The 27,497-nt window shown below is 35.5% G+C and overlaps 1 protein-coding gene across 1 annotated transcript; it reads right to left on the minus strand.

Moving 5' to 3' along the window:
• Positions 1-20,740: 20,740 nt before the first annotated feature.
• RAD51AP2 (RAD51 associated protein 2) lies at positions 20,741-27,253 on the minus strand. Its single transcript, XM_068972762.1, has 3 exons — positions 23,998-27,253; positions 23,669-23,752; positions 20,741-20,859 (listed from the first exon to the last, which is right to left on the minus strand). Exons 1-3 carry the CDS (start codon positions 27,251-27,253, stop codon positions 20,741-20,743), a joined length of 3,459 nt encoding a protein of 1,152 aa, XP_068828863.1.
• Positions 27,254-27,497: the final 244 nt, after the last annotated feature.

Raw genomic sequence — 27,497 nt, forward strand, 5'->3', positions numbered from 1 at the left:
TTTCACCAAAGTACTAGGAGGTGATCAAAACTTTCTATATCAATGAGTTATAGTTTCTCAGGCTTATGAAGTGCTTAGCCAATATTGGAAGAGCAAAAACCATCATGTCAATTTTTTGTTGTGGATTAGTGCATAGAAAACAACAGGCTCTGTGTGAGAATAATGGAAAAAAACAAAATTACAAAAGACAAAAAACTGAATAAGAATCAACAAATTATCGGTTGTTTTCTAAAGCAAGCACAACCGATATTCATAAGTAAAGTATAGGATTTAAGAATTATAAACTAATCTTCCTATTATATTTCAGTATCAAGCAGGTTCTCAAACACTGGATATAAGTCTGAAGTCTTAAAACCCAAAGAAATAATGTGACATATTTATAAAGCATTCAGGGCTAAAATCTGAGTATAGGCTTGGAAGTATCTATTTTAATTCACCTTAGCTGGTGAGACACAAATAAATGAAACTATTTCATATATAGCCAGGTAGATATGTTTTATTAAAGTAAAAATCTGTAAAGGGTGACAATCTATTTGGTTTGTTCTCTCTAGGCATTAGAATCTTGACTTTATTATTTAGCTTAAAATTCAGTTATAATTATATTACTATATGTAAAATTAGATAGCCAGTGAAATTTTTCTATGACTCAGGAAGCTCAAATTCAGTGTTCTATGACAACCTAGAGGAGTGGGATAGGATGGGAGGTAAGAGGGAGGTTCATGAGGGAGGGGACCCACGTATACCAAGGACTGATTTTATTATTTTATATGATGAGTATACAGCAGTCAACAAATAGACAAAACCCCTACCTTCATGGGACTCACATTCTAGTGAGGAGAGTTACACAACAAACATAAGTAAATAAATGCAATAATCTTTAAGATAGCAATAAGCTTTTGGACCTGGTTGCTCAGCTGGTGAAGAATCTGCCTGCAATGTGGGAGACCTGGGTTTGATCCCTGAGCTGGGAAGATCCCTTGGAGAAGGGAACAGCTACCCACTCCAGTATTCTGCCTGGAGAATTCATCCAAAGGGTTGCAAAGAGTTGGACACGACTGAGAGACTTTCACAAGCCTTTGAAGAAGAATAAAACTAGAGAGGAATGGAGAAATGTCTATAGGGGGCTAAAGGAAAAGGTAAAATTATTTGCTCAGATGAACTATCATTTAAGTATCTGGACAAAATAAAGATGTTTTTCAACATGCAAGAACTACAAAAGTTTTCTACCTGCATTGGTTAGGATTATTTCAGATGCAAATGAAATAAATCTAATTCAAATAAGTTTAAACAGAAGAGGGACTCTATTGGCTCAAACAACTGGGAAGAAAAAGTCATGAAGACATGACTGTACCCAGAATTTCAACTATTGTCATTAACCCTCTCTCCCTCTCTCCTTCTTCTCAATCTTTCTCTTTTTCTCCCCTTGTCTTGTGGCATTATTCTCTCTCCTACTGAATACATCACTTCTCCACATTGTGGGAAAAAAACATGGCTAAAGCTACTCAGATATTATATCATCTCATTCATTAAAAGTAAAAATTGCACCAGTATATACAAATCCTTTGAAAGACTGATCAGACTTGAGATACCTCTTTAAAAAAAAATCTTTGTGCTCCAGGTGCTCATGTCTGTGATCACAGTCACATTAGAGTGATTTACAGCCCCACAAGTGTCGCATCAAATGGCTAGTGCTAGAGGAGTAATTTGCTAAAGAAAATCATTTTATTGCCATAGAAGGTGGAAGTGCCTAGAACAGTGTCTTATACATAGAAAGTGCCCACTAAATATTTTTGAATAAATAAGTAAATTATATTCTTATATTAATGAATAATAATAAGTATTTGAGCAACTGTTCATGACAGTGCCTAAGTCAACATTAATTGCTATCATTTATTAAATGCTCACCATGTACCATTGGAAAAGACCCTGATGCTATTAAAGATTGAGGGCAAGAGGAGAAGGGAGCGACAGAAGGTGAAATGATTGGATGTCATTACTGACTCAATGGCATGAGTTTGAGCAAACTCCAGGAGATGGTGAAGGACAGGGAAGACTGGGGTGCTGCAGTTCATGGGGTCGCAGTCAGACACGACTTAGCGACTGAACAGAAACCATGTACCGTGCACTCTGTCGGATAGTTTACAAACTTTATAATTCTGATAAAAATCTTGAAAGTTAGGCCTTACTATCAATAATTGGGAGATGAAGAAACAGAGAATCTAAGAAGTTATAATGGGCTGGAGACAGACCCCTCTTTCTTCAAAACCCCATGATCTTTCTTCTACAATATGCTATGCCTGCTTTCAGTTTATTTGTTTCACACCCTTTTTGGAAATGCAGGGTATGATGTAACCAAAAGTCATAACAATGCATTTATTTTTATTTCATCTCTTGCCTGACTCCTTTTCTACCACAAAACCACAACCCAATCTGCTGATTAAGTCTCCATATGTCAGAAAAAGAGGGGCTAGTCCACATCCCCATAGTACTCAAATCAGAGGGAAATGTTTAAAGAACTAAATATTAGATCAGAAAGAACTTTCAACACAGACTCTTATTCATCAGTGAAGCTGAAAATTAGCACACGCTTATCTGGAGAAAGATTTTTCTCTATTTTGCTTCAGAATAGAAATTTAAGTCAGGTACATTTTCTCAATTCCTTTAATTTCCAAAACTTAAAAGATTTTCATGATTGAAGGTCTAGGAATGTTAAAAATTCAAAAACTTGAGGAATATAGAATCTATCTATCCAATCATCATTTTAAAATGATTTTTTAACTCCTACCACTAAATACATTTTACCTCTTATCAGTCTGCAATTAGGAATGGAATGAGGTAATAATTTTCTCATAAACTCATTTTTAGACATCAACTAATATTAAACAAAATCTTTTTTCACTTATATGAACATTGTCAAATATGACATTATTCTGTTTGTCCAGCAACAACTTGAAAGAATTTTTGATAAGGTCATGTTTTAATTTTATAATTATATGTTCATTGCAATGAATTTAGTTTTTCCATCAATTTGGCAAGCTAGGCTTCAGCATAAGTGAAGCTATAGTTAAAATATATGCATATATACTTAAAGTGATAAAAATGTGGACATGAACATAAATGGATTACTCTGTGCAATATTTAAGCTATTACATAACCTTTTATGCCTGAGTTAAAATATTCATGTACTGACAGATTTATTAATGTCTCCTTTATTTGCAATCATATTTTGAAAACACAGCAATGGCAAGGTGCTAACATTTAACTAATGAGTAATGGAGACACAAATTTCAGAGTTCATTAAGAGCCCGCAAACCTTAACATCACTTAATGTCATGCCATGCCTTTAATGTTTAATATAAAAATATATTTTTAATCAAGGCAATTAAATGCAACATTTCCATTAAAACTTTTAAAGGAAGCCAATGTCCTAAATTAGAGTTTCCCAGGTGACTCAGTAGTAAAGAATCCTCCTACAATGCAGGAGACACAGGAGATTTGAGCTCAATCCCTTGGTTGGGAAGATTCCCTGGAGGAGGAAATGGCAATCCACTCTAGTATTCTTGCCTGAAGGTTCTGAGGACAGAAGAGCCTGGTGGGCTACAGCCCATGGGGTTGCAAAGAGTCAGGCAGGACTGAGTACACACGCACACAATGCCCTAAATTATGAATATTCAAAAAATATTCTTTTAAATAGAATTGTAAACTTGAAGAAATGTTTTAACGTTTAAAGATTAAGATACTATGCCCTATGATTAGATATATAATGCAACTTTTTTGGATTTCTTTCTTTCTACTTAGTCTGTGAAATTTAAGAAAGATGAGAATTTATTTTTATTTAACTTTTAAATGTATGACTCCTGTATCTTCTCAGGCAGGTTGTCAGCCTCAAGAGAGTAACCAAGTTTGATATTCATTGGATATCCACAAGTTCTCCTGATGTCTTGCATACAGCAGCACTCAGTAAAAAAGGAAAGGAAAATGAAAGGAAAGAAAGAAGAAAAATAACATTAAAGAAGATGAAGTTATGAAGTTCAGTTATGAAGAAGATGCAGTTATGAAGTTAATGGAAAAAGTCTTCATTTCAGTTCAATCAGCTCAGTTCCGTTCAGCCGCTCAGTCGTGTCCAACTCTGCGACCCCATGGACTGCAGCACAGTTCACGTATTGTTGAAGCCTGGCTTGGAGAATTTTGAGGGTTACTTTACTAGCATGTGAGATTAATGCAACTGTGTGGTAGTTTGAGCATTCTTTGGCATTGCCTTTCTTTGGGATTGGAATGAAAACTGACCTTTTCCAGTCTTGGGGCCACTGCTGAGTTTTCCAAATTTGCTGACATATAGAGTGCAACATTTTCACAGCATCATCTTTTAGGATTTGAAATAGCTCAGCTGGAATGTCATCACCTCCAGTAGCTTTGTTCGTAATGATGCTTCCTAAGGCCCACTTGACTTCACATTCCAGGATGTCTGGCTCTAGGTTGGTGATTGCAACATCATGATTATCTGGGTCATGAAGATCTTTTCTGTATAGCTCTTCTGTGTTTTCTTGCCACCTCTTCTTAATATCATCTGCTTCTGTTAGGTCTATACTATTTCTGTCCTTTATTGTGCCCATCTTTGCATGAAATGTTCCTTTGGTATCTCTAATTTTCTTGAAGAGATCTCTAGACTTTCCCATTCTATTGTTTTCCTCTATTTCTTTGCATTGATGGCTGAGAAAGGCTTTCTTATCTCTCCTTGCTATTCTTTGAAACTCTGCATTCAAATAGGTTCAATAGAATTTAGTATATGACAGGTACTGTGTCTGGATCTAAAGTCTTAAAACAGGCTTACTTGGAAAAGTCACTTTAAATATTAGTTTCATTATCTGTAATGGAGATGAAAATAGCTGGATAAGATTTAATAATGCAAGATATAAAGTGCACTGTAATCGTTTCGAAAACTATACAAATACAAGTAACGATGATAATGATAAACTAGCTACGATTCTGCAATTCTGGTTTACAGAAAGAATTCTTCAAAGACATACAAATCACTAAAAAATGAGAACATTCATTATTCCTTATTTAGGGTATAGTGTGTGAAGTACTACAAATTAACTTGTTCTAAATCTTGGAATTTCAGTACCTGCTTCCTATTCCAGAAAACCACTTTTAATTTTTTGATTTATTGAGCACAAATCAATTTCTTAAAATTAAAAGGAATTTTGAAGCATAAAATAAAGAACAATTTATCACTGTAGGAAGAGGATTAAGTCCTTCAATATATTTTCTTTTTAATCTATAATCCCCATGATTTTATATAAAAATAATAAAATGAAAATTACATTGTTAACAAATTTATAAATCTCCAACTAAACTAAATTGCTCATCTTCATGCTATTCTGATTAGAATCTTCTCTGTCCTACCTTAATCTATAATTATTAAAAATCTTAAGGTTTCGTTTAAATTCTGCCTGGTTCCTGTAAATTCTCACTCCCCAGCCAGGTTCAGTCTTTCAAATTTATGCACCTCTACAGTACAAAGATTGTTCATTTTGTTCTGTATTATCTGTCAATATGCTTTTCCCTTCAGTTAGATTAAAGCTCCATACCTTGTCTATCATTATAATTACTACAGTACTTACCAGTTCAGTTCAGTTCAGTCGCTCAGTCGTGTCTGACTCTTTGTGACCCCATGGACTGCAGCATGCCAGACTTCCCTGTCCAGTGCTTTGTATATATCAAATCCTCAAGAAATGTTTTTTTCAACTAAATGTGTTTTATCTATTTTAATATAACAATATTTTATGCTTTCTTTCAAGTTTACCAATATGCAGTCTTTTTCTGTGCCTGAGGATTACTAAGTATTTTGTAAATTTAATTTCAAGGATAATCTCAATTACTTTATAAATTTCATCTCAATTTAAAATTTATCTCCTTGATGTACTGTCTTTGTAAGAAAAAGCTGTTAAGCAAAGGAACTTTACATCCAAGTTCTAAAATTCCCAAGCAGTTTTCAAAGACACAAAAAATGTGTTAGCCATAGCTAAGAATTCTACCATAAAATCAGTTTAAGTCAAAAACTAGAAAGAGTTGCAAAAGTGAGACTTTTTTTCCTTCTGTTGTTATAAAATTATGATGTCACTCTTGTGATAAGAAAGGAAAACTAGGCAAACTATATTTTTTAAAAAGTGAAGTTCAATACTGAATATACTTAATGCCACTGACATGTAAAAGGATTAAATTACATTGCTTTAATGATTTTAGGTAATGACTACATTAGCTAAAAATGTTTAAAGTGATAAATTTGTATTAAAAGAATTTTACTGTAATTAAGAAATTGCTGTTTCCTTTTAAGTTTTGTTTTATTATCATAAAAGGACTTCCACTGGACCTGGCACAGAATTTACACATGTTAAAGTAAATTGGCCAAACATGTATAACGGTTTAAATGTGCCTTAATAAAGAAAGTGTCCTGAAAAGTAAATATTCAAAATATATAACAGACTTCAAAACATAAAGGTAAATATTCCTCAGCCTATGCTTCATGATAGCTCAGCTTCCCTGGTAGCTCACCTGGTAAAGAATCTGCCTGCAGTATAAGAGACCCTGGTTCAATTCCTGGGTTGGGAAGATCCCCTGGAGAAAAAGTAGGCTACTCACTCCAGTATTCATGGGCTTCCCTGGTGGCTCAGATGGTTAAAGAATTTGCCTGCAATGAGGGAGACCTGGGTTCAGTCCCTGGGTTGGGAAGATCCCCTGGGGAGGGCGTGGCAACCCACTATGGTATTCTTGCCTGGAGAATCCCCATGGACAGAGGAGCTTGGCAGGCTGCAGTCCATGGGGTCTCAGAGTCGGACACGACTGAGCAACTAAGCACAGCACAACACTATGCTTCATAGGTGGGATCCCTTAAGGCAGAAGACCCTACTGGTAATTTTTTTCTTAGCAATCTATAATGGATGAGAAAATTCCTTTCCAAAATATTAATAATAATAGTTATTCATAATTATATTCTTATTATGTACCAGGTAGACATCTTATTATGTATATTACTCTAATGTACATCACAGGAAAATTAATCAAATAACCCCTACTTCACCCCTCTAGTTCCCATAATCACAAACATTAGAGCTACAGATATTAGCTTTTCAGGTATGAGAAACAGGTCACTTCCCTAATATTGCCCTCATAAAGGACTTCAACAAATCCAAATAATCATCCTTATGATATAGGATAGGAATGAACTTAAAAGAGTTCCTTACAAATTGACAGGCCCAACCATTCCAAGGATAGTTTACCTTAAAAAAAAAAAAAAAGGTTCGGGTAGAGAAAGAAAGATAAGTAACATATCTGAGTTTTATAAATGTGAGCATTTATAGTAATGAGATCATTTATTCTGTTACAGACTCATGACATGCCCTCAATAAATGTTTGTTGAGAGCATAAATGAATGAGTTAAGAAACAGATCCTATACTTCCTATTTGAGATACTGAGAGATAATGATAATCATTAACCTAATCGTTCTTCTTTTTCTTTTCATCATCCTTTAATAGTAAATAAAGGTTGCTAAAGTACCTAAAAATATTACATGTTCTTTACTGTCTACATTTAATATTTTTTTTTCTCTTTTGGCATTTCTCCTTTTATTTCCAATTAGTAGCCCATAAGCTATTCCATGGGGCTTCCTTGGTGGCTCAGATGGTAAAGAATCTACCTGCAATGCAGGAGACCCGGCTTCCATCCCAGGACTGGAAAGATTCCCTGGAGAAGGGAATGGCTACCCACTTCAGTATTCTTGCCTGGAGAAATCCATGGACAGAGGCAGCTACAGTCCATGGGGTCACAAAGGGTCAGACACGATTGAGCAGCTAACACACAGGGAATTTTATTTGCAGAAAGACAGACTATCAGAAGTTATTTTAGTGATTACAAATGAAGAAACATTTGAAGCTAAATGAGGCTACATAACATATTCAAAGTCATGCAGAGAGAATCAGACTGAAATTGCAAATCTCCTAACTATTCTTTTACTTGTTTAATAGATTTTGCCTCTTAGATTTTTTGGGAGGAGTGGCAAGTATTGCTTTTTTTTTTTTAATTGAAGTATAGTTGATTTACAATATTATAGTTTCAGGTATATAACATAGTGATTCAGTATTTTTATAGGTTATACTCTATTTAAAGTCATTACAAAATAATACCTCTTAAGTTTTATCACCCGAATTTTATACTCTCTTTAATCTGGAGAGAGAGATATACATATATAGTACATATACGAATAATCCATGCAGTAGTTGACAAACTGCTGGACATTTCCTATGTCTAAATACATACTTGATGGTTGTTAGTATTTATATGGTCCCAGAATTGGGAATTACTGATGGTGTTTGATTGTCCATGCACTATACCATAGGGCATTCAATATACAAAATATCACAAAAGTAACACATTAGAATGTTCTTTATATTGGTTAGTGTTCTTGATTTTCCATTTAGTAGAGGCTTTTCATGGAGAAGGCAATGGCACCCCACTCCAGTCTTGCCTGGAAAATTCCACAGACGGAGGAGCCTGGTGGGCTGCAGTCCATGGGGTCGCTCAAAGTCGGACACGACTGAAGCGACTTAGCAGCAGCAGCAGCAGAGACTTTTCAGGCCCAGCATCAACTTTTACAACTCCATCTTAATGTTGACCATTTAGTCTCTGTGCATTTTTGTTCCTAAGTGCAGATCTTGCTAACAAAAAGAAAATAAAACTTCCTTTGGAGCCATTTTATCATGGCTTAAAATGCTTTGAAGTGTCTCAGTTCAAAAAAAAAAAAAACAAAACAAAACAAAAAAAGAAGAAGCTTTTGCCAATGTTAACAGTATAGTTTCTTTAAAGAATCTCTACAAGAAAGACTTTCGGAAGTTGATAGGTAAACACAACCACAATTTGAAATGAACTATAATTACTCTCTTTTTCCCTAAAAGAAAATGTAATAGAAGGTAAAGGCCTAAAGCATTTGAGACTTGGATCTTCTCCTAAAAGGTGCCTCATTAGAAAAGTTAAGACTATAGGAAGCTTAAATAAATATCGCCAAGTGAAAGAAGGTAGTGTGCAAATATATCATACATGACTTCAACTATCCAATATTGTGAAAAAGACAAACCTATAAAAAGATGAGTAGCTATCAGAAGTCGTGGGCATAGGGGAGTGAAGAGGGATAAATAAGTAGAGCAGAGAGGCTTTTTAGGGCAGTGCAACTATTCTATATGGTATAACAGTGAATACATGGCATTATGCATTTGACACAAAGAATGAACTCTAGTGTAAACTGTTAACTTTAGTTAAAATCATTTTTAAAATTATACAACATCATTGTATCAATTTTGGCTCAACAGCTCTGACATATGCGCCATAGTAACACAAGATTTTACAGGGGAACTGGAGAGGAGTGAGAAGTAGTATACAAGAACTCTGTATTTTCTATTTAATTTTTTTGTAAATCTGAAACTACTTTGAGAAATAGTTTATTTATTTTCTAAAGTTAGTGTTATAAAACCATTAATGATTATAAAACTATGCTCTCTCTTAATGAGTTTTAGTCTAACATGAGAGTGTTATATCTCTTCAGATAAACACATGCTCAGCTCTATATATTTCTATAACATTATATATTTATAAATTGTTGGTGCTATTACACTTCCTTGTGCTTAGTCACTCAGTTGTGTCTGACTCTTTGCAACCCCATAGACTGTAGCCCAATCCATGGACTGTAGCCCCCCAGGCTCCTCTGTCGATGGAGATTCTCCAGGCAAGAATCCTGGAGTGGGTTGCCATGCCCTCCTCCAGAGGATCTTCCCACCCCAGGGATCCAATCCAAATCTTCTGAATTGCAGGTGGATTCTTTACTGTCTGAACCACCAGGGAAGCCCATGAATACTGGAGTGGGGAGCCTATTCTTTCTGCAGGGGAATTTTCTGACCCAGGAATAGAACTGGGGTCTCCTGCATTGCATGCAGATTCTTTACCAGCTGAGATCACCTTCAAATTTATTTTTCTTTATATACAGCACCTTCAAAAATATTCCTAGATCCAAGTCCAACTTGTGGCATTCTAATCAAAATATTTCAAGAAATTTCTTTCATGTCAAAAAAGATTTTAGTTATTAAATAAACCATTAAAAATATATGTGGATTAGGTCTGTTTTTAGAGAAATAAATCAGTATGTACACAAACCTATATATTGAACTAATTTCTATAATACTCTGCAACATGCAAATTAAATTTTCTATCAATATTTTTGTAGTTAGTCATGCCCAAAAAAGGAGGAGACTTAGATGTCTAGAGAAATTTTGTAAAAATATGTAAAATATTTGAGCAAAATGCTACTGATTAGAAAATGAAGTAGCAGCCGGAAGATTCTGATCCATCTAGCAAGCTATGAAACTGAAAGGTTGTTGTTGAATCACGACGCCGGGATTCTTGGCCCCCAGAGGAGAAGAATTCAATCTGGGGCCACAGACAAGGCTTGATCGCTCAGAGCTTTTGTGTAATAAAGTTTTATTAAAGTATAAAGAAGATAGAGAAAGCTTCTGACATAGGCATCAGAAGGGGGTAGAAAGAGTACCCCCTTGCTAGCGTTAACAATGGAGTTATATACTCTCCAGTAAATCAAAAGAATGTCTGGAGGTTGTAAAGACCTCATCAGACCTACTCCCATAATTTACATTTTAAGATAACAGAATTAGCCAGAAGGTTTAATCCAGAGACTGTCCTCAGGCATAATACACTGTTGTTATATAATCCTAAGGAATGTAGAGAAGGAAAATAGTTTGTCCTTTCTTCCTCCTTGAGAATTCCAGACCCCTCTCTCCTTGGGGACCCCTAGACTTCTTATCAACCTGCCTAGGAAATGACTCTCTCAAAACAACTTTTTGTTCTGCTCTGTTACAATAAGTTGCCTATAAATTTTGGTCATTCATGTGTCCTACTTATTAAAGCATTTGATGGCTAGTAATGAAAATGACAGTAATGATGAGGATAATCATTCCAAGTCTAGCAGTTAGAATAGTAGTAAATTTGCAGGGTATTCTGAGAAACAAACTTTAAAAGACACAAAAGAATAATCTTATAAAACATTCATTTTTGCATATAGGTGAAAGTACATAAAAATTTCACAAAATTTTTGTTGAAAATAAATGTCATCAAAAATAAAAAATGAGTGTGTGAATCAATTTAAGTAGATGTTAATCATTTTAAAAGGAATTTATATGAGTAAACGTTGGGTTCTGCCTTGAAGCTAGCCTAAATACTGAAGGTAAACAAATAAGAGGCAAAAACAAATGTGTCACCAAGTCCCATTGGACTTGGGTTTATTCTCTTCCACAAACCAAAAAAGCTATAAATATGGTAGATTTATCAATAAAAATGCAAAGTCATGCATAAAAATCATGAAATAAATGTCATATTAATGTTCAACATATAACCATAAATGTTTTTAAATACAAGACATTGATATAGTGCATTAGAGATTCCAAAATATTTCTAAAATGATGCCTATGCACAAGCGTAGATAGGTGAAGAGATAAGTAGTACTGTAACAGGTGTCATAAACATTTGTTGAGTGAATTTTGAAAGAAACTGCTAATGCTATTTATAGGACACAGTAATCATAACACATTCAAATAGTTGGAGAAAGCATTATAGAGATTATAATGTGAGGATAGATAAGATTTAAATAGGTAGGAGAGTATTTTAGGAGAGGAAAGATTATGAATAAAATGGGAAAATATTATAATAGTTGGAGAAAGTGAAGTGTTAACAAGCTAGTTTAGTTGTAGGGAAGTTGTGGGGTGATCACCTAGAAAATTAGGCAAAGTCATGGTATTGGAAGAATAGAAAAGGATGAATAAGTCAAAGAATTCCTCAGAAAAAGGAAGCAACAGGATATAATAGCATGAAATAAATGTCAGATAGAAAAGTGAATGATAAATGTAGAATTTTAGATATGAGTTGAAGTTCTTGACCTGTAGCAATGTGGAAATTAAAGCAATATATAGTAACAGTTAGGCACTTTGACCCTGAAGCAGGCTGCCTGGGTTTGAATTCTAATTTTGCCAATTAATACTTTATGAACTTTAGCAAGATATTTAAACTTCACAATGTAAAACAGAGCTAGAAATCCTACTATAAGATTATTTAAGGGTTAAATGATTTAATATATGTAAAGAATTTAGAATAGCCCCTGACTCATAGCATACATCTAATGAATATTAGGTTTCTTTATTATTGTTATACAATTGAAATCAGAATTTGAGAAAGATATCATTTGGTGCCAAAACCATACATTTGGTATAGTAAATGATACCACCAGATTGATAAGATTTCTAACGAATACAATACAGAAAATGAAAGTCACACATTTGTGTCTGATCCTTTGTGACCCCATGGACTATATGTCCACGGAATTCTCCAGGCCAGAATACTGCAGTGGGTAGCCATTCCCTTCTCCAGAAGATCTTCCTAACCCAGGACTCTAACCCAGATCTCCCACATTGCAGGTGGGTTCTTTACCATCTGAGCTACCAGGGAAGCCCAGCAGTACAGAAGTTAAAAGCATAAGTCCATGGGCTAAACTTTAGAGTGTACTTATATCTAAAAATCAGAAAGTTAAAGAAAATAGTGTGGTCAGGAAAATAAGAGGTAGTATATTATTACAAGGTGAATATTTCAAAGATGCAAGGCAGCTGGCAATGCAAAGAAATAAGAGAAAAGGCAAACTGAAAAATAGCCAAAGGGTGTTCTTTCTAGTGAAAGGAAGCAGGGCAGGGCAAAAAGAAATAAAAGACTCTGAGAAGAGAAGGGATATGTGTATATGAAGATGGAAGATTACAAAATTAATGAGTGGGAATTAGAGCTACTGGATGTAGAGCAATGACGTAGGAAAGAAGCTGGAACAGCAATTAACCAGGCAACAGAATCAATCACAAAGATTTTTTAAGAACAAGGAGACATATGGATTACGTAATTAGTATGTCAATAGAATTCTACTTATTGAAATATGAATATTATGTTAAAATGGTATTGACTATTTTTAAAAGTTAACTCAGAATTCCTAAAGTTGTCTTAAAAATTGTTATTTTAATCAAAATGTCAGATTCACTAAACCCATTTGACTTACGTTTCAGTTTCTTTAGTGTTAATTTTTTCTCCTCTTAATTTCAAACTTTTAACATGTTGAGGAGAAGGATATGACACCCCACACAGTACTCTTGCCTGGAAAATCCCATGGATGGAGGAGCCTGGTAAGCTGCAGTCCATGGGGTCGCTAGGAGTCAGACACGACTGAGCGACTTCACTTTCATGCATTGGAGAAGGAAATGGCAACCCACTCCAGTGTTCTTGCCTGGAGAATCCCAGGGACGGGGGAGCCTGGGGGGCTGCCGTCTCTGGGGTCGCACAGAGTCGGACACGACTGAAGTGACTTAGCAGCAGCAGCAGCAGCAACATGTTGAAATACATAGATTATTGAATTTATTAAATATTATATATTTTAAGGTATAGTAATAGAATAGGCAACAACTAACAATAATCCATGTGCTTATCTATAATAAAAAGTCATTATTTCATAGAAATATGTAGAGGCAAGGAATTGTTAATGGTTGTTTCTTCCATCAAGAAAAACTGAATAGCTGAGTGTCGAAAAGGAAGAGAGGGCTTTATATTCACTGTTTATTTTTTTCTTTATCCTTTGTATTTTGTACCATATCTACATATTAACTTTTCAAAAACAAACAAAATTCAAAAGATTACTTAAGGAGAAACATAAAGGGGAAAATAAATAAAAATATAATATAATAGCTATTTTTTTTTACTAATGCAAAGAGATTACACAATCAGAAAATTTTAATGTATTAAACAGACTTAACGAAGGTTTTTAAATGGGGTAAGAGAGTCGAATTTTGAGAAGTATTTTTATAATTTAGTTTTCAAAATTATTTAAAAATCATATATGCTTTTATTTGTTCTACCTTATTTTTCTCTTCATAAAAGAAGGGAAAAACTTTTAAAATTCTGACAAGCCCCTGAATTCTTGAAGAAAGATACACAGCAAGCCATCTAGATTCAAGCTTTGTTTTGACATCTTTGGCTCCAGGAGAAAATGCAACAAAGAATATCAAAGAAGAGGGGAGAGAACTTTAAAGGTCTAGCAGAACTATGTGCCTCAAGAAGAAAATTTAATCATCATGATACATTTTAACACATAACTACTCTTGTTCACATTGTTGATTTTTGCATTCAGCTAACATGAATTGAAGAGTTGTTGTGTGAAACACCATTTCTAGGCACTGGAAACACAGTAAAAAATTAAATAAGAAAAACTTTTGCCCTTATTGATTTTCAAATATAACAGACAATAAACAAGATAAATAAGTAAAATACACAGTATGTTGATAGCAAAGTATTAAAGAGAAAAAAAAAAAAAAAAACCATGGAAAGGATATGTGAATGTTAGCAGAAAGAAAAAGCCACATTGAGAAAGTGACATTTAAGTAAAGTTCCAAGGAAGGCAGTTCAGGGCAAGCTATACAGAAATTTTAGGAACAAGCAGTCCAGGAAAAGAAAGCAAGTGAAGAAGCCCTGAGGCAGGGACATTCCTAAAGGAATCCAACGAACAAGGCCAGCGTGGTTTCGGTAGAATGAAATAGAGGAAAATACTAGAGCGGAGTTTAGGGAATTAAGAGGATCAAGTCATCATATATACTTGTACATGAAAGTAAGAATTACGGCTTTTTCTCTAAGTGAGATGGAAAACCTTTGGAAAGTTTTGAGCAGAGTTGTGATGTGCTATGACATATTTTAAAGAACCATTCTGGCTAATGTGTCCAAAATAGATTAAAGGGGAGCAAGTACTGAAAAGTAGGGAGACCAGTTTGGACTCTACAGCAGCAGTCCTGGCAAGAGAAATGAAGCCAACGGGATCTGACACTGGGCCAGCTGTGGGTCATGAGAAGATAGTGACAAAAAAGACTCTAAGATCTCTAACCTGAGTAACTGAGAGAATGGCATCACCATTCACTGAAATGAGAAATCCTACAGGAGGAGGGATTTGAGGGAAAATATCAGGAATTCAGTTCAGGACATGTCAGGTTTGAGATATTTATTAGACATTATAGTAGAGATGCTAAATAAACAGTTATGAGTCAAGTTCTGGGAAGAGGTCCTCAAGACTTCTTTTTTTCTTCATTTTTTAATTACACATGGTCCAAATTATAAAAATTGTTAAACTGCAGAAACATTATAATTATAGAGACTTGTATATCATGAGTTTATTCTTTTGCCCATATCCTGGATAAGTGAAATAGTTTAATGACTATTTCTTCTCAATTTGCTGTTATAACATGTACCTATGCTTTAAAAAAAAAAAGTGGGGGGGGGGGCAAAAACAGCAGCAACAAAAACATAAAGTGGGAATATCTGAAGGATAGCTTCAGACAGTGGTATATTTTATAGCTATGTAGAAAAAATATAATTTGGAACCTTTCTGATATCTTTATACCCTAATCTCTTTAGCCCAAAAGATAATTTCTTTTTTATTTATTTAGCTATGCCAGGTCATAATTGAGGCATGCAGGATCTAGTTCCCTGACCAGGGATCAAACCCATGCCCCCTGCATAGGGAGCATGGAGTCTTAACCACTGGACCACCTGGGAAGTTGTCCCCAAAAATAATTTTTAGTAGTATAAATTCTGTCACAAAGTACTATATGTCTATGTAGGTATGTGTAATATTTGTATTAGAAAAATTTCCCAAACTGATGGCTGACTCTATAAATTCTTTCATGTGGCCATTGAGATGGAACTAAAGATCAACTTTACTAAATATTTTATTTTCTATTTTGATTAACTAAATAATGTTAAATGGATAACATTAACTCAGACGTTTAAGGCACTGACTTAAGGCACTGTCTATCAACATAACTTTTAAGGTTGATTTAATGGAAGGTTCTGCTTCTTTTCTCATGCTCACTGTTAATGCATCCAGAAGCTTGTTGCTTTAAACTGAAATAACACAGAGAGTTATTCTAAGGTTGAAGAAGAGCAAGTATTTTTTGAAGTGGCTTTTCATCCTTTGAATATTTTTCTTCTAATCTGAAAGCATTCAACTTTTACATTTTAAGAACAAGGTGGAGGGAGGGTGGATTTCCATTTTAAATGTCTTCAACCATAGCTCCCAATGCAGACTCTCCAAACCTGGCTATGAGGACAAAAGCAAAAGAGCCAAAACATTACTTCCCTCCTATCCTCCAACTTTCTAATTCCGGAAACAAGAATTCACAAAACTAGGCGTAAGGAGGAAGGTGGTGTCTGTTTTTGTGTGCATATGTGTATTTGGGAAGGAAGTACTGAGGGAAGGACTACTTGAATAATGATGCTAGTATGAGCAAATTTCAATTTGAGGTTTTTCCAGTGGTCACGTATGGATGTGAGAGCTGGACTGTGAAGAAAACTGAGCGCCGAAGAATTGATGCTTTTGAACTGTGGTGTTGGAGAAGACTCTTGAGAGTCCCTTGGACTGCAAGGAGATCCAACCAGTCCATTCTGAAGGAGATCAACCCTGGGATTTCTTTGGAGGGAATGATGCTGAAGCTGAAACTCCAGTACTTTGGCCACCTCATGCAAAGAGTTGACTCATTGCAAAAGACTCTGATGCTGGGAGGGATTAGGGGCAGGAGGAGAAGGGGACAACAGAGGATGAGATGGCTGGATGGCATCACTGACTCGATGGACATGAGTCTGAGTGAACTCCGGGAGTTGGTGATGGACAGGGAGGCCTGGTGTGCTGCAATTCATGGGGTCGCAAAGAGTTGGACACAACTGAGCGACTGAACTGAATTGAACTGAGTCTTCCTCAAAATTCTAATAAGGAAAGCTCTATAGATCAAACTATTAATAGTAATGGTGTGAAGTGAAGAAGTGTTAGTCGCTCAGTCATATCTGACTCTTTGCGACCCCATGGACTGCAGCCCACCAGGCTCTCTGTCTACGGAATTCCCTAGGCAAGAATACTGGAGTGGGTAGCCATTCCCTTCTCCAAGGGATCTTCCTGACCCAGGGATTGAACCAGGTCTCCTGCATAGTAGGTGGATTCTTTACTGTCTGAGCCACCAGGGAAGCCCAGTAATGGTATACTGGCATAGAAATGGTATGTGCTAGGAGTTTATACTTATTACGTAGTTCAGAATGTGAAAGAACCCATAGTGGTTGTAAGTTTATGCACCATTTACTAGAGAAAAATGAAAGCATATATAAAAGCTTCCTAAAATTAAGAATAAGACTGGGAGCATAGAAATTTGTCCTAAAGAAATTGATATGAGAATGGAATTCAGTATTCACACACAACAACAAAGAAGAGAGAAAAGGACCAAGGTTTGTGACGACAAGCTTTGATTGTGATGAGATCTGCCACGTATAAAATGAAAGAAAAATCCAACATGAAACTTATAAAAATAATAAAAAGAAGGAGAAGATGAGGACCGTGTAGAAAAAAAGTCAAAGGAATGTCTTTAACAGACTCAAAGGAGTAGGCATATTCCCAAAGATAATAATTCAAGATACAGGAAAAAAAAAGTCAAAACATTCTAGTTACTAGCTACTGAGTATTTACTGTGTGTCAGTACATTATTTTTCATTACTGAGCAGTTTCTACTAATATCAGAGCTATTATGAATCTATCACATGCATTCAGTCAGTTCAGTCACTCAGTCGTGTCCAACTCTTTGCGACCCCATGAATCGCAGCATGCCAGGCCTCCCTGGCCATCACCAACTCCCAGAGTTCACCCCGACTCACATCCATCGAGTCCGTGATGCCATCCAGCCATCTCATCCTCGGTCATCCCTTTCTCCTCCTGCCCCCAATCCCTCCCAGCATCAGAGTCTTTTCCAATGAGTCGACTCTTCTCATGAGGTGGCCAAAGTACTGGAGTTTCAGCTTTAGCATCCTTCCTTCCAAAAAAATCCCAGGGCTGATCTCCTTCAGAATGGACTGGTTGGATCTCCTTGCAGTCCAAGAGACTCTCAAGAGTCTTCTCCAACACCACAGTTCAGAGGCATCAATTCTTCAGCGCTCAGCCTTCTTCACAGTCCAACTCTCACATCCATACATGACCACAGGAAAAACCATAGCCTTGACTAGACAGACCATTGTTGGCAAAGCAATGTCTCTGCTTTTCAATATGCTATCTAAGTTGGTCATAACTTTTCTTCCAAGCAGTAAGTGTCTTTTAATTTCATGGCTGCAGTCACCATCTGCAGTGATTTTGGAGCCCAGAAAAATAAAGTCTGCCACTGTTTCTACTGTTTCCCCATCTATTTCCCATGAAGTGATGGGACCAGATGCCGTGATCTTTGTTTTCTGAATGTTGAGCTTTAAGCCAACTTTTTCACTCTCCTCTTTCACTTTCATCAAGAGGCTTTTTAGCTCCTCTTCACTTTCTGCCATAAGGGTGGTGTCATCTGCATATCTCAGGTGATTGATATTTCTCCCAGCAATCTTGATTCCAGCTTGTGTTTCTTCCAGCCCAGCGTTTCTCATGATGTACTCTGCATATAAGTTAAATAAGCAGGGTGACAATATACAGCCTTGACGTACTCCTTTTCCTATTTGGAACCAGTCTGTTGTTCCATGTCCAGTTCTAACTGTTGCTTCCTGACCTACATACAGATTTCTCAAGAGGCAGGTTAGGTGGTCTGGTATTCCCATCTCTTTCAGAATTTTCCACAGTTTATTGTGATCCACACTGTCAAAGGCTTTAGCATAGTCAATAAAGCAGAAATAGATGTTTTTCTGGAACATGTATTAGCTCATTTAAAATCATTTCACATGCATTAGCCCATTTTAAATCACAATGATCCCATGAAATATTATTATCCCCTTTTTAGACTTTCCCAAGGTCATAAAGCTATTAAGAATTCAAAAGACATAGCTATTACGACCTGGTGCAGAAATTTATTCACTTGTACACACAAATATTTTATGGGTACTTACAAGGGGCAGGTACTCTTCTAGGCACTTAGGATATATAAGTGGGGTGAAGAAACCTGCCTTCAAGGGGCTTGCATTCTAGCAAGATATAAATTATGTGTGTGAGGAGGTGGTGAGTTCTGTGGGGAAAAATAAGAAATTAGAGCAGGATGTTGAAGTTACAAAGTACATGGCGGGGGATGAAAATTAAAGAATAGAGCTGAATTTGAAATGGTATTTAGTGTGTCTGAGAACCTTGGCTTGTAGCAGGATAATTTAATCCAGTCACATTTATTTGTGAACTGATACATCAGTCATCCTTTTTCTGATTTTATCCTTTCTTGACACTTCCTTTTTTCCTTGCTGCTGCTGCTGCTAAGTCACTTCAGTCAAATCCGACTCTGTGTGACCCCACAGACAGCAGCCCACCAGGCTCCCCCGTCCCTAGGATACTCCAGGCAAGAGCACTGGAGTGGGTAGCCATTTCCTTCTCCAATGCATGAAAGTGAAAAGTGAAAGGGAAGTCGCTCAGTCATGTCCAACTCTTTGCAACCCCATGAACTGCAGCCCACCAGGCTCCTCCGTCCATGGGATTTTCCAGGCAAGAGTACTGGAATGGAGTGCCTTTTCCTTACTTTTTGCTAAGTAGCCCAATTTATTGCTATTTCTCTGCCAAGTGTTTTGAAAAATATTGCTCTACTAATGGTGACCTTTAAGTTATATCTTTAAATTATGCATATCATATATTTTCTCTGTGTATAAAAAGTAAGCTCATTAAGGTAGGTCTTATACATGTCTTCTTATACATTCTATTACTGAGCTTAATACAATAGCAAGATATGTTTGTTTTATAAATTAATTAATTGATAACTACATGATCATAATTCTGCTCTAGCCAAAGATAGACTCTGGAGGGGAAAACAAATACTAGAAAGTGAATTCAGAGAAAGGTGAAAAAATTGCTACAGAGGAGAGTGCTTTTATTTCAATCCTGACTAAAGTAAAAAGTGAAAGTCGCTCAGTCATGTCGGACTCTTTGAGACCCCATGGACTAATACTCGAGTGGGTAGCTATTCCCTTCTTCCAGGGGATCTTCCCAACACAGGGATCGAACCCAGGTCTCCCACATTGCAGGTGGATTCTTTCCAGCTGAGACATCAAGAAGCCCAAGAATACTGAATTAAGTAGCCTGTCCCTTCTCCGCAGATCTTCCTGATCCTGAAGTCGAACCACACTGCAGGTGGATTCTTTATCAACTGAGCTACCAGAGAAACCCCTCAATCCTGACTAAGTGGTCTTGAAAAATTTACCCATCCTCTTTGTACCTCTGTTTTTTTTCACTTTAAAAATAGGGGGAGTGGATTAGAATAGGTAGTTTGTGACATTTTTAGGAGTTATAGATTCTTTTCGGAAACCAATAAATACTACCAATGCTCTCCACAAACACTTTATATTCATATATCATGAAAATAAGTTGACATATTTTATAAGACTATGAAAAGCCTTCATGTATACATGTATTAATATGCTATGAAAACATTAATGAAGTATTTTATAGCATTTAAAGATAGATATACACATTAGATACACACATACACAAAACCCTCTCCAAATTTTATAATAAAGAAAGCACAAAACTTCCAAGATGGAAGAAAGCATTTATCCAAAGAAAGAAACAAAAGATTTATAGATGTGAACTGTTTTGAAATATTAAAGTCCAAAATCTTCTTTTAAGTTCTCGAAACATATTCATTTCAGATAGGGATGAAGTTGTTTAAGCTTAGCTCTTCTTGACAATCCAATCCTGATTGGTCGACCGCATGTCTTAAGAGGTAGTACTCTTGAAATTCCATATGAAAAACTGCTACCTAAAAGTGCAAGACAATAAAGGTACATAAGGGAGTAAAAATCACTCATAGTTTCTATGCTTAAAAATGATTCCTAACTTCTAAAATCATGATACTAACAACATTTACTGAGTCACTGAGCTAAGTGCTTTGAGTGCATTAGTTTACTTACTCTTATCTCCATTTTTTAAATGTGGAAAACTCAGCACAAAAAAGTTAAGTAACTTGCCCAACATAACATATCATAGCAATTAAATAAAATCAGCATTCCAGTCATGCAATCTGGCTTAACATCAATAAAACTATATAGAGTTTAAACTTAACATGATGTAGTGGCTGTAAAGACTATGTTATTTTTTCATTAGAAGTTATTAGACTATATGATTAATATGTACATATGGCTTCTAATTTAGATTATTATAGATAATACAGCACAAATGTATTTCATCCTCATGTATCAACATTTTGTAAAAAGTTCAAAACATCTGGCTACCTGATGCGAAGAATTCACTGGAAAAGACCCTGATACTAGGGAAGATTGAAGGTGGAAGGAAAAGAGGACGACAGAGGATGAGATGGTTGGATGGCATCAGCGACTCAATGGACATGAGTTTGAGTAAACTCTGGGAGTCGGACACGACTAAGTGACTGAACTGAACTGAGAGCTGTGAGTTTCAGTTTTGTCTGGGGACTTACTGAGGAGTATACCCTCCAGATACAGCCTCTCACATAGCTCTGGACAGGTTAGAGAGGAGGTGAGCATACATGTGATTTTGGAGAAGAGGTATGTGCAACCAGACTCACATCTTGGTAGAAGCTTAGTGCCAATCAGGAGGAACAGATGTTTTAGTCTATTATTTCAGTGCTTTTCTAAGTATGGGAAGTTGCAAGAAATTGGGTTCATACAATTTTCTCTTGAAAATATCTATCTGAAGACCTGTTCTGCCAGTTTTTCCAGAGCACAGAATTCCTGAACTCCTTTCTGACTATGCTAGAGGTTAGCAAGTGCAGTGGTTAATGACTCACTCCTTGTAGAATCAGGTGACTCGTGATATCCTTTGGTTGACATATACATTAAAATTAGAGAAGTATTGGTACTAAATGATATATAAAGCTCCTGGCATACTGGCTAGCTGGCATTTGACACACTCAAAGTATTTTCCTCCTCCATACCACAGAGAAAGGAGAGAGACAAAAGGGAGATAGGATGCGCTAGAAATGTTGGTAACAGAAACTTTAATTGGAGGCATCATGATGACAAGTAGGTGGGTATCAAAAACATTTCTGCACAATTAGAAGTCTTTCAATACCTTTAAAAACACCCTGCATAAGTAGGGACCCAGTCTACCTAGACAGAATTAGTTCATTTTTAGTCCATAATTAGTCCATTTTCCCCAGTACCTCCCAACTTCTCCCTTATACTATGGATTTTAACAAATCCCAGGTATATCATTCCATTTTCATGCACTTTGAAAGAGGCTTCACAATGATCCTAACATAGTATTAAGTAATTTTGGCTGACCTCTAACATTGTTTTTCATATTTCTTGACAAGGAGGTATCTTTCCTTGTGAAGCCACAATAGAATATTATGGATTCAGATATTTCCAACAAATGTAACATTTCTTTTCTGATTGAGGCACATACTTTAATCTATCTTAAATATTGTGTTAAATTTCATTAACACAATTATCATCAAGATGACAATATGGGTTTGTGTTCTCTTAATAATCTTCCTCTATCAGAGAATATGTTCCTAAACCCAATTTCTTCCTTTTTTCCTTTTCTAGAAGAAACAACCCCTATCCTTTTCAGGCTAATTCTACTACCCAGCTTTCAGTCTCATAATGTTCCTTAAATTATTTCCTTTTTTCAGGGGAGAAAACCCACAGGCTTTTGATCTTCCAAGGACTTGGATTAATTTTTAACAGTATTTCATTGAAAGCTAAGAAAAAAGAAATTATGCAGTTTTGAAGTGACTGAATAAAAATGTCAGGGACAGCAATTTCTCCTAATGAGAAGCCAGGAGAAATGCTTTCAGAAGTGATGCAAAACAAAGATATTTTGATAAATATATTTCACCTATATCATTATTCTTTCTAGATCTAGTCTTGTATAAAACCAGCAATTTCAGATCAAATGAAAATGTAGTCATTTAAAAATAATTCCCTAATTTCAATCCAACCCCTACCTCACCCTCATTGGTATTACAAGTTAGAACAGATGGTAGACTTAGTGTATTTTATTCTGATATTTCAGACCTCTTGGGCAAAGAATAAGGTCAGCTGTTTAACTTTTCTTTAGTTTTATTCTTTCATAATCAAACATTTAAATGCCGTAGTAATAAATGATGTTCATATATCTAAATGGTGCTAATTTCTTTCAAAATTACAATATGAAATGTCCATATAAACAGCCCTATAATATTTAAAGGATAGAAAACTAATAATAAATTTATAATTGGAAGAAACACCAATGTAAATCTAACTTAGACAAATGCCTTTTTTGCTTTTGGTAATTGTTACATATATTAGATGTACATATTAGATATATATAATGCCTATCTTATCATATAGCTATTGCAAGACATCACCAAAAATATTTAAACAGTTTTATAGAGTATGTTTTCTAGTTACATTCTAAATGATTTTTTTCATTTTTAGCCAATTTTTAACTGTAGGAATTTGTATCAATAAATTATTAATGTTTACAAAAGTATTAAATCTTTGTATTTATTTTTTAACAACCTAAGCATATTTTCCTTATGCTAAAAATACAAGAATGCAGTAACCATCTTAGAAAGTATTAAAGAAAATAACCAAAACTCCTACCTGTCTTCAGTAGATAATTACATTTTTCTTCCTTAAATTCATCAGAGAAAAAAGTTGGTCTTTCAGGTGAAGGATTTTCACAACCTGAAAATAAAGACCAATGTGTTATAACAAAAAGTAACTTTTTATATGAAGTGTCAATACTATAAATGAATTACTTTTTCAGAAATATTCCCTCCCATTGGTTCCTTATCTATAACAGAAAAATAACATCAATAAACACTGTCTTACACCTTACTTCCTTTTTTGCCAAAATTATATATTTGGCCTACACAGGAAAAAATGCCATATTTTATCTCAGAAAGTACATTTTAAAATCAATTTCATACCTTCCTTAGAAGTAGAATAAAGTAATTCTTCCTCTGGTGTTCTTAGGCAGCAATCATTAGGAACTTCCTGTTCACCATTTTTGGGTACTGTTTTCCACTTAAATAAACTTTGGTGTTTTTTATGCATATTAGGACTTGTTATCATATCACCAAGCAAAGAAGATGAACATAATTTGTTTTCTGTACTCATTTTCAAACCTTTTTTTATCTCCATTTTTACCTCCTCAACAGCATTTCTTTCTATGAAGTAATTTTCTTGCCTATTGTTGGTTTCCACAGTGCTTAGAATTTCATTTTCCTTACTAATTTCATGAAACATACGAAGTTCTTCAAGCACTAAATTAAATTTACTCTTCATTTCAAAATTGTTTGCTAGTGTCAGAACGTCTGTTGATAAACACTTGGCAGTTAAGTCCTGAAAACATTCATTGTTTCCTACAGTCAAATGAGTTTCAAACTGATGATTAAAACATTCTGAAGAGTCATTCTTTGGATGAAAATGCTTTGAATTAGCTAAGCCACTTTCTTGAAAAATACTCTCATATTCATTTCTGTCAACTATATTACTTTGATTAACGTATTTAGTCTCTCCCACATCCAATTTAGTCATTAATGAAACTGGTTGCACAATAAACATGTCATCCATTGAATAAAAGCTATTTTTTTCTTCTTTTTCTGTCTTAACGTCTTCATCACCTTGGCAAAAGTTTGTTAAATTTTGTGCTGTGATTTTTCCTTCCTCCTTCAAAGTTAAGTCGTATTTTTTATCTTCAATTTCATTTATCAAGTTCCCAAAATCTAGCACCTGAGTTACAGTCATGGGATTGGTTTGTTCACTATGCTTTTCGTCATGGCTTGTCTGTATAGCCTGTTGCCTAGTATTGAAGAAATCTTTAAATATGTAGTTAAAATTAAAACTACTGATATTATGCTTTTGCTTTTCTTCAGCATATAAATCTTGATTCTGCACATTTAATTCATAAGTTTTTTTGTTAATATATTTCCAGTTCTGTGTAAATTGAGAACAAGACCTAACATGTGTTTTATTAGTTTTAGAGCTACAGGGAATCCAATTTTCCACACTCACGACTTGTTCAGGACGATTCTTATTCTTGTAACTAATTTCTTTTGTTGGAAAAATTTCATCAATGTCATCAAAGTCCATTAAAAGAGGAATTTTTTTATATGTTTCAAAAATTGGAAAGTATATGTTTTTACTTGTCATACTGAAGGAATTGGTAAGTTTTTTCTTAGGCTCTTCAAAAATTTGTTCACTTTTAAATAGCTTTCGTTTCTTTAACTTAGGTTTCATATTATTTTCTATTAGTCTTGGAAAAGTTAAAATCCTGACTGAACATACAGTATGATTTTCCAATGTGACATTTTTTGGATAATTCAAATACATTATCCATTTGAAAATGCATCCCTCTTCTAATTTACAGTCATTTTCAACTATTGTAAAAGAGACAAAGTCATTGAGCAAAGAAGTTATGCTGGTTTTCAATATATTTAGAGGGTCCAAAACACTGGTTTGTAAACATATGCTTGAAATATCATTATTTATACTGACATTCATAGTCTCAGTTATTAGATTTTGAACATCAATTTGCTTTTTACACTTCAAAATTCCATACCAGGTTAAGATATTATTATCTTTTTGATTTCCTGAAATATTTTCATGGAAATAAAATATTTCTGTAATGAAACTTTCAAAATTACTGCTTAAATGAAAATCTTTTTGTGTGCTATAATATCTGAAATGTAGCATATTATCTTTTTCTCCTTTATCTTTTAAGCAAAAAATTTGCTTTAAAGCTTTCTGACTACCCAGTGTTTCTGTCATGAGAGGCTTTGCTTCTTCATCATGTGTTTTCATGACTTTCATATTGTGATAATTTCTTTTACTTAGATCTATTTCTAATAATTGTTGCAAATTCAGTATTTCTCCAGCTTGTTTCATATTTTCATATTTCACCTTGTAACTATCCACAGTCCAACTATTTTCCCTATTTTTTCTCAAAATATATATGATGTTACAATCCCAGCTTTGCAGTTTTTCAAATCTGGTAAATATGTAGCTGTACAGGCATGTTTCTGTCTCCTTGCAATTTGCATTTTCTAGTTTTATAGTGAAATTCTTCGCACAGTCTATTGCATCAGACTTGATACTACTGTGATTATAGTAGTGTAAACTGATCAAGTCTTTTTTTCTCACACAAACACTTTGGTTGCTGAGTGATTGGTGGTTACTTTCACAACACTCAGAAAAAATATTTTCTGCATCCACAATTTTTTCATCATTCTGTAACTTTTGCTTCTTAACATCAGGTCTATTTTGGGACCAGTGAGTGTTTGTGAAATCCCTAACATATGCCTCATTTTTGTCATTTTTCTTCCTTATTTCCTTTAAATAGACAGAGGACATTTTGCTATTTAAATCAGTTGGAAACTCAGGGATACTTGTTGTACTCTTATCTCTAAAATAGCTAGGTTTGACAATTTCCATGCTGGGCTGGTTTTGAGATTTTGATATTTTTAGCGTAGATGCTGGAATGTTATTTTCTTTTTTATTTGATGGCATAACACTACCAGCTTTACATCTGTTCTTAATATCATGAAACGTTGATTTGGTCTCCTTGTAAAATGTGATATCTAAAAATGGATTTTCTGTCAGTTTTACGTCATTATTGTCTTCCTGACTATTGTCTCTCTCTTGAACTAAATATTGTTTTCCATCCTCGTTTTTAATTACATGTACATCGTGTACAGAGGCGTGGGACAGCTGACCAGTCTCTGTTTCAAATCTATCAGTGCAGTGCACACTAAAAATCTCTCTGTCATACAGCCCTGGTTCGCAAGACGTTCTAGAAGCCTTCACACCAGAAGCAAAATTTTGTGAGGGTAGAGACCGCAAACAACTATCCATCTCAAATTTGCTATTTTGGCCTTCCGGATTATATATCTGTTTCCCACTGACAGATTTCTTCACACAGGAGTCTTTGGCGTTACCAAAAATCTCCTCAGTTGAAATCATGACCTCTTTGAGGGGTCTGAGCGACAACTCCCAGACTTTTTCCACCTCAGACAAGCAAGGCACCAAAGGCAGCCTCCACGCCACCTCAGAAACATCACCGGTCTCCTCAAGACGGGGCTTCTTACTACGGGGTGGTAGGGAATCAGGGTCGTCAGAAGGTGGTAAAGGGGAGGCAGGCTCCCCGAGTTCGGAAACCTGAGGCGCGCGCTGCGTGAGCGACATGACAGCGAACTGAGGGAATCTGTCACAGGTTCCAGGCAGACTCGGGTCTCTGAGCCGGCTGGAGGCGGCTCTGAACCAACACACCCGCTCCAGCCCCGCCTCGGCCACGCCCCTGACACGTCCCCAGGGCCCGCCCCAGGGCCACGCCCCCACCCTCCCCGGGGCAGCGAGCCTCACCCACGTAGTCTCTACCTCAAAAAACACCAAGCGCCAGTGACCGTTATTTTGTCTATTTTTAGAGCCC

This window comes from Capricornis sumatraensis, chromosome 1, assembly GCF_032405125.1.
Source record: "Capricornis sumatraensis isolate serow.1 chromosome 1, serow.2, whole genome shotgun sequence".
NCBI lineage: Eukaryota > Metazoa > Chordata > Mammalia > Artiodactyla > Bovidae > Capricornis > Capricornis sumatraensis.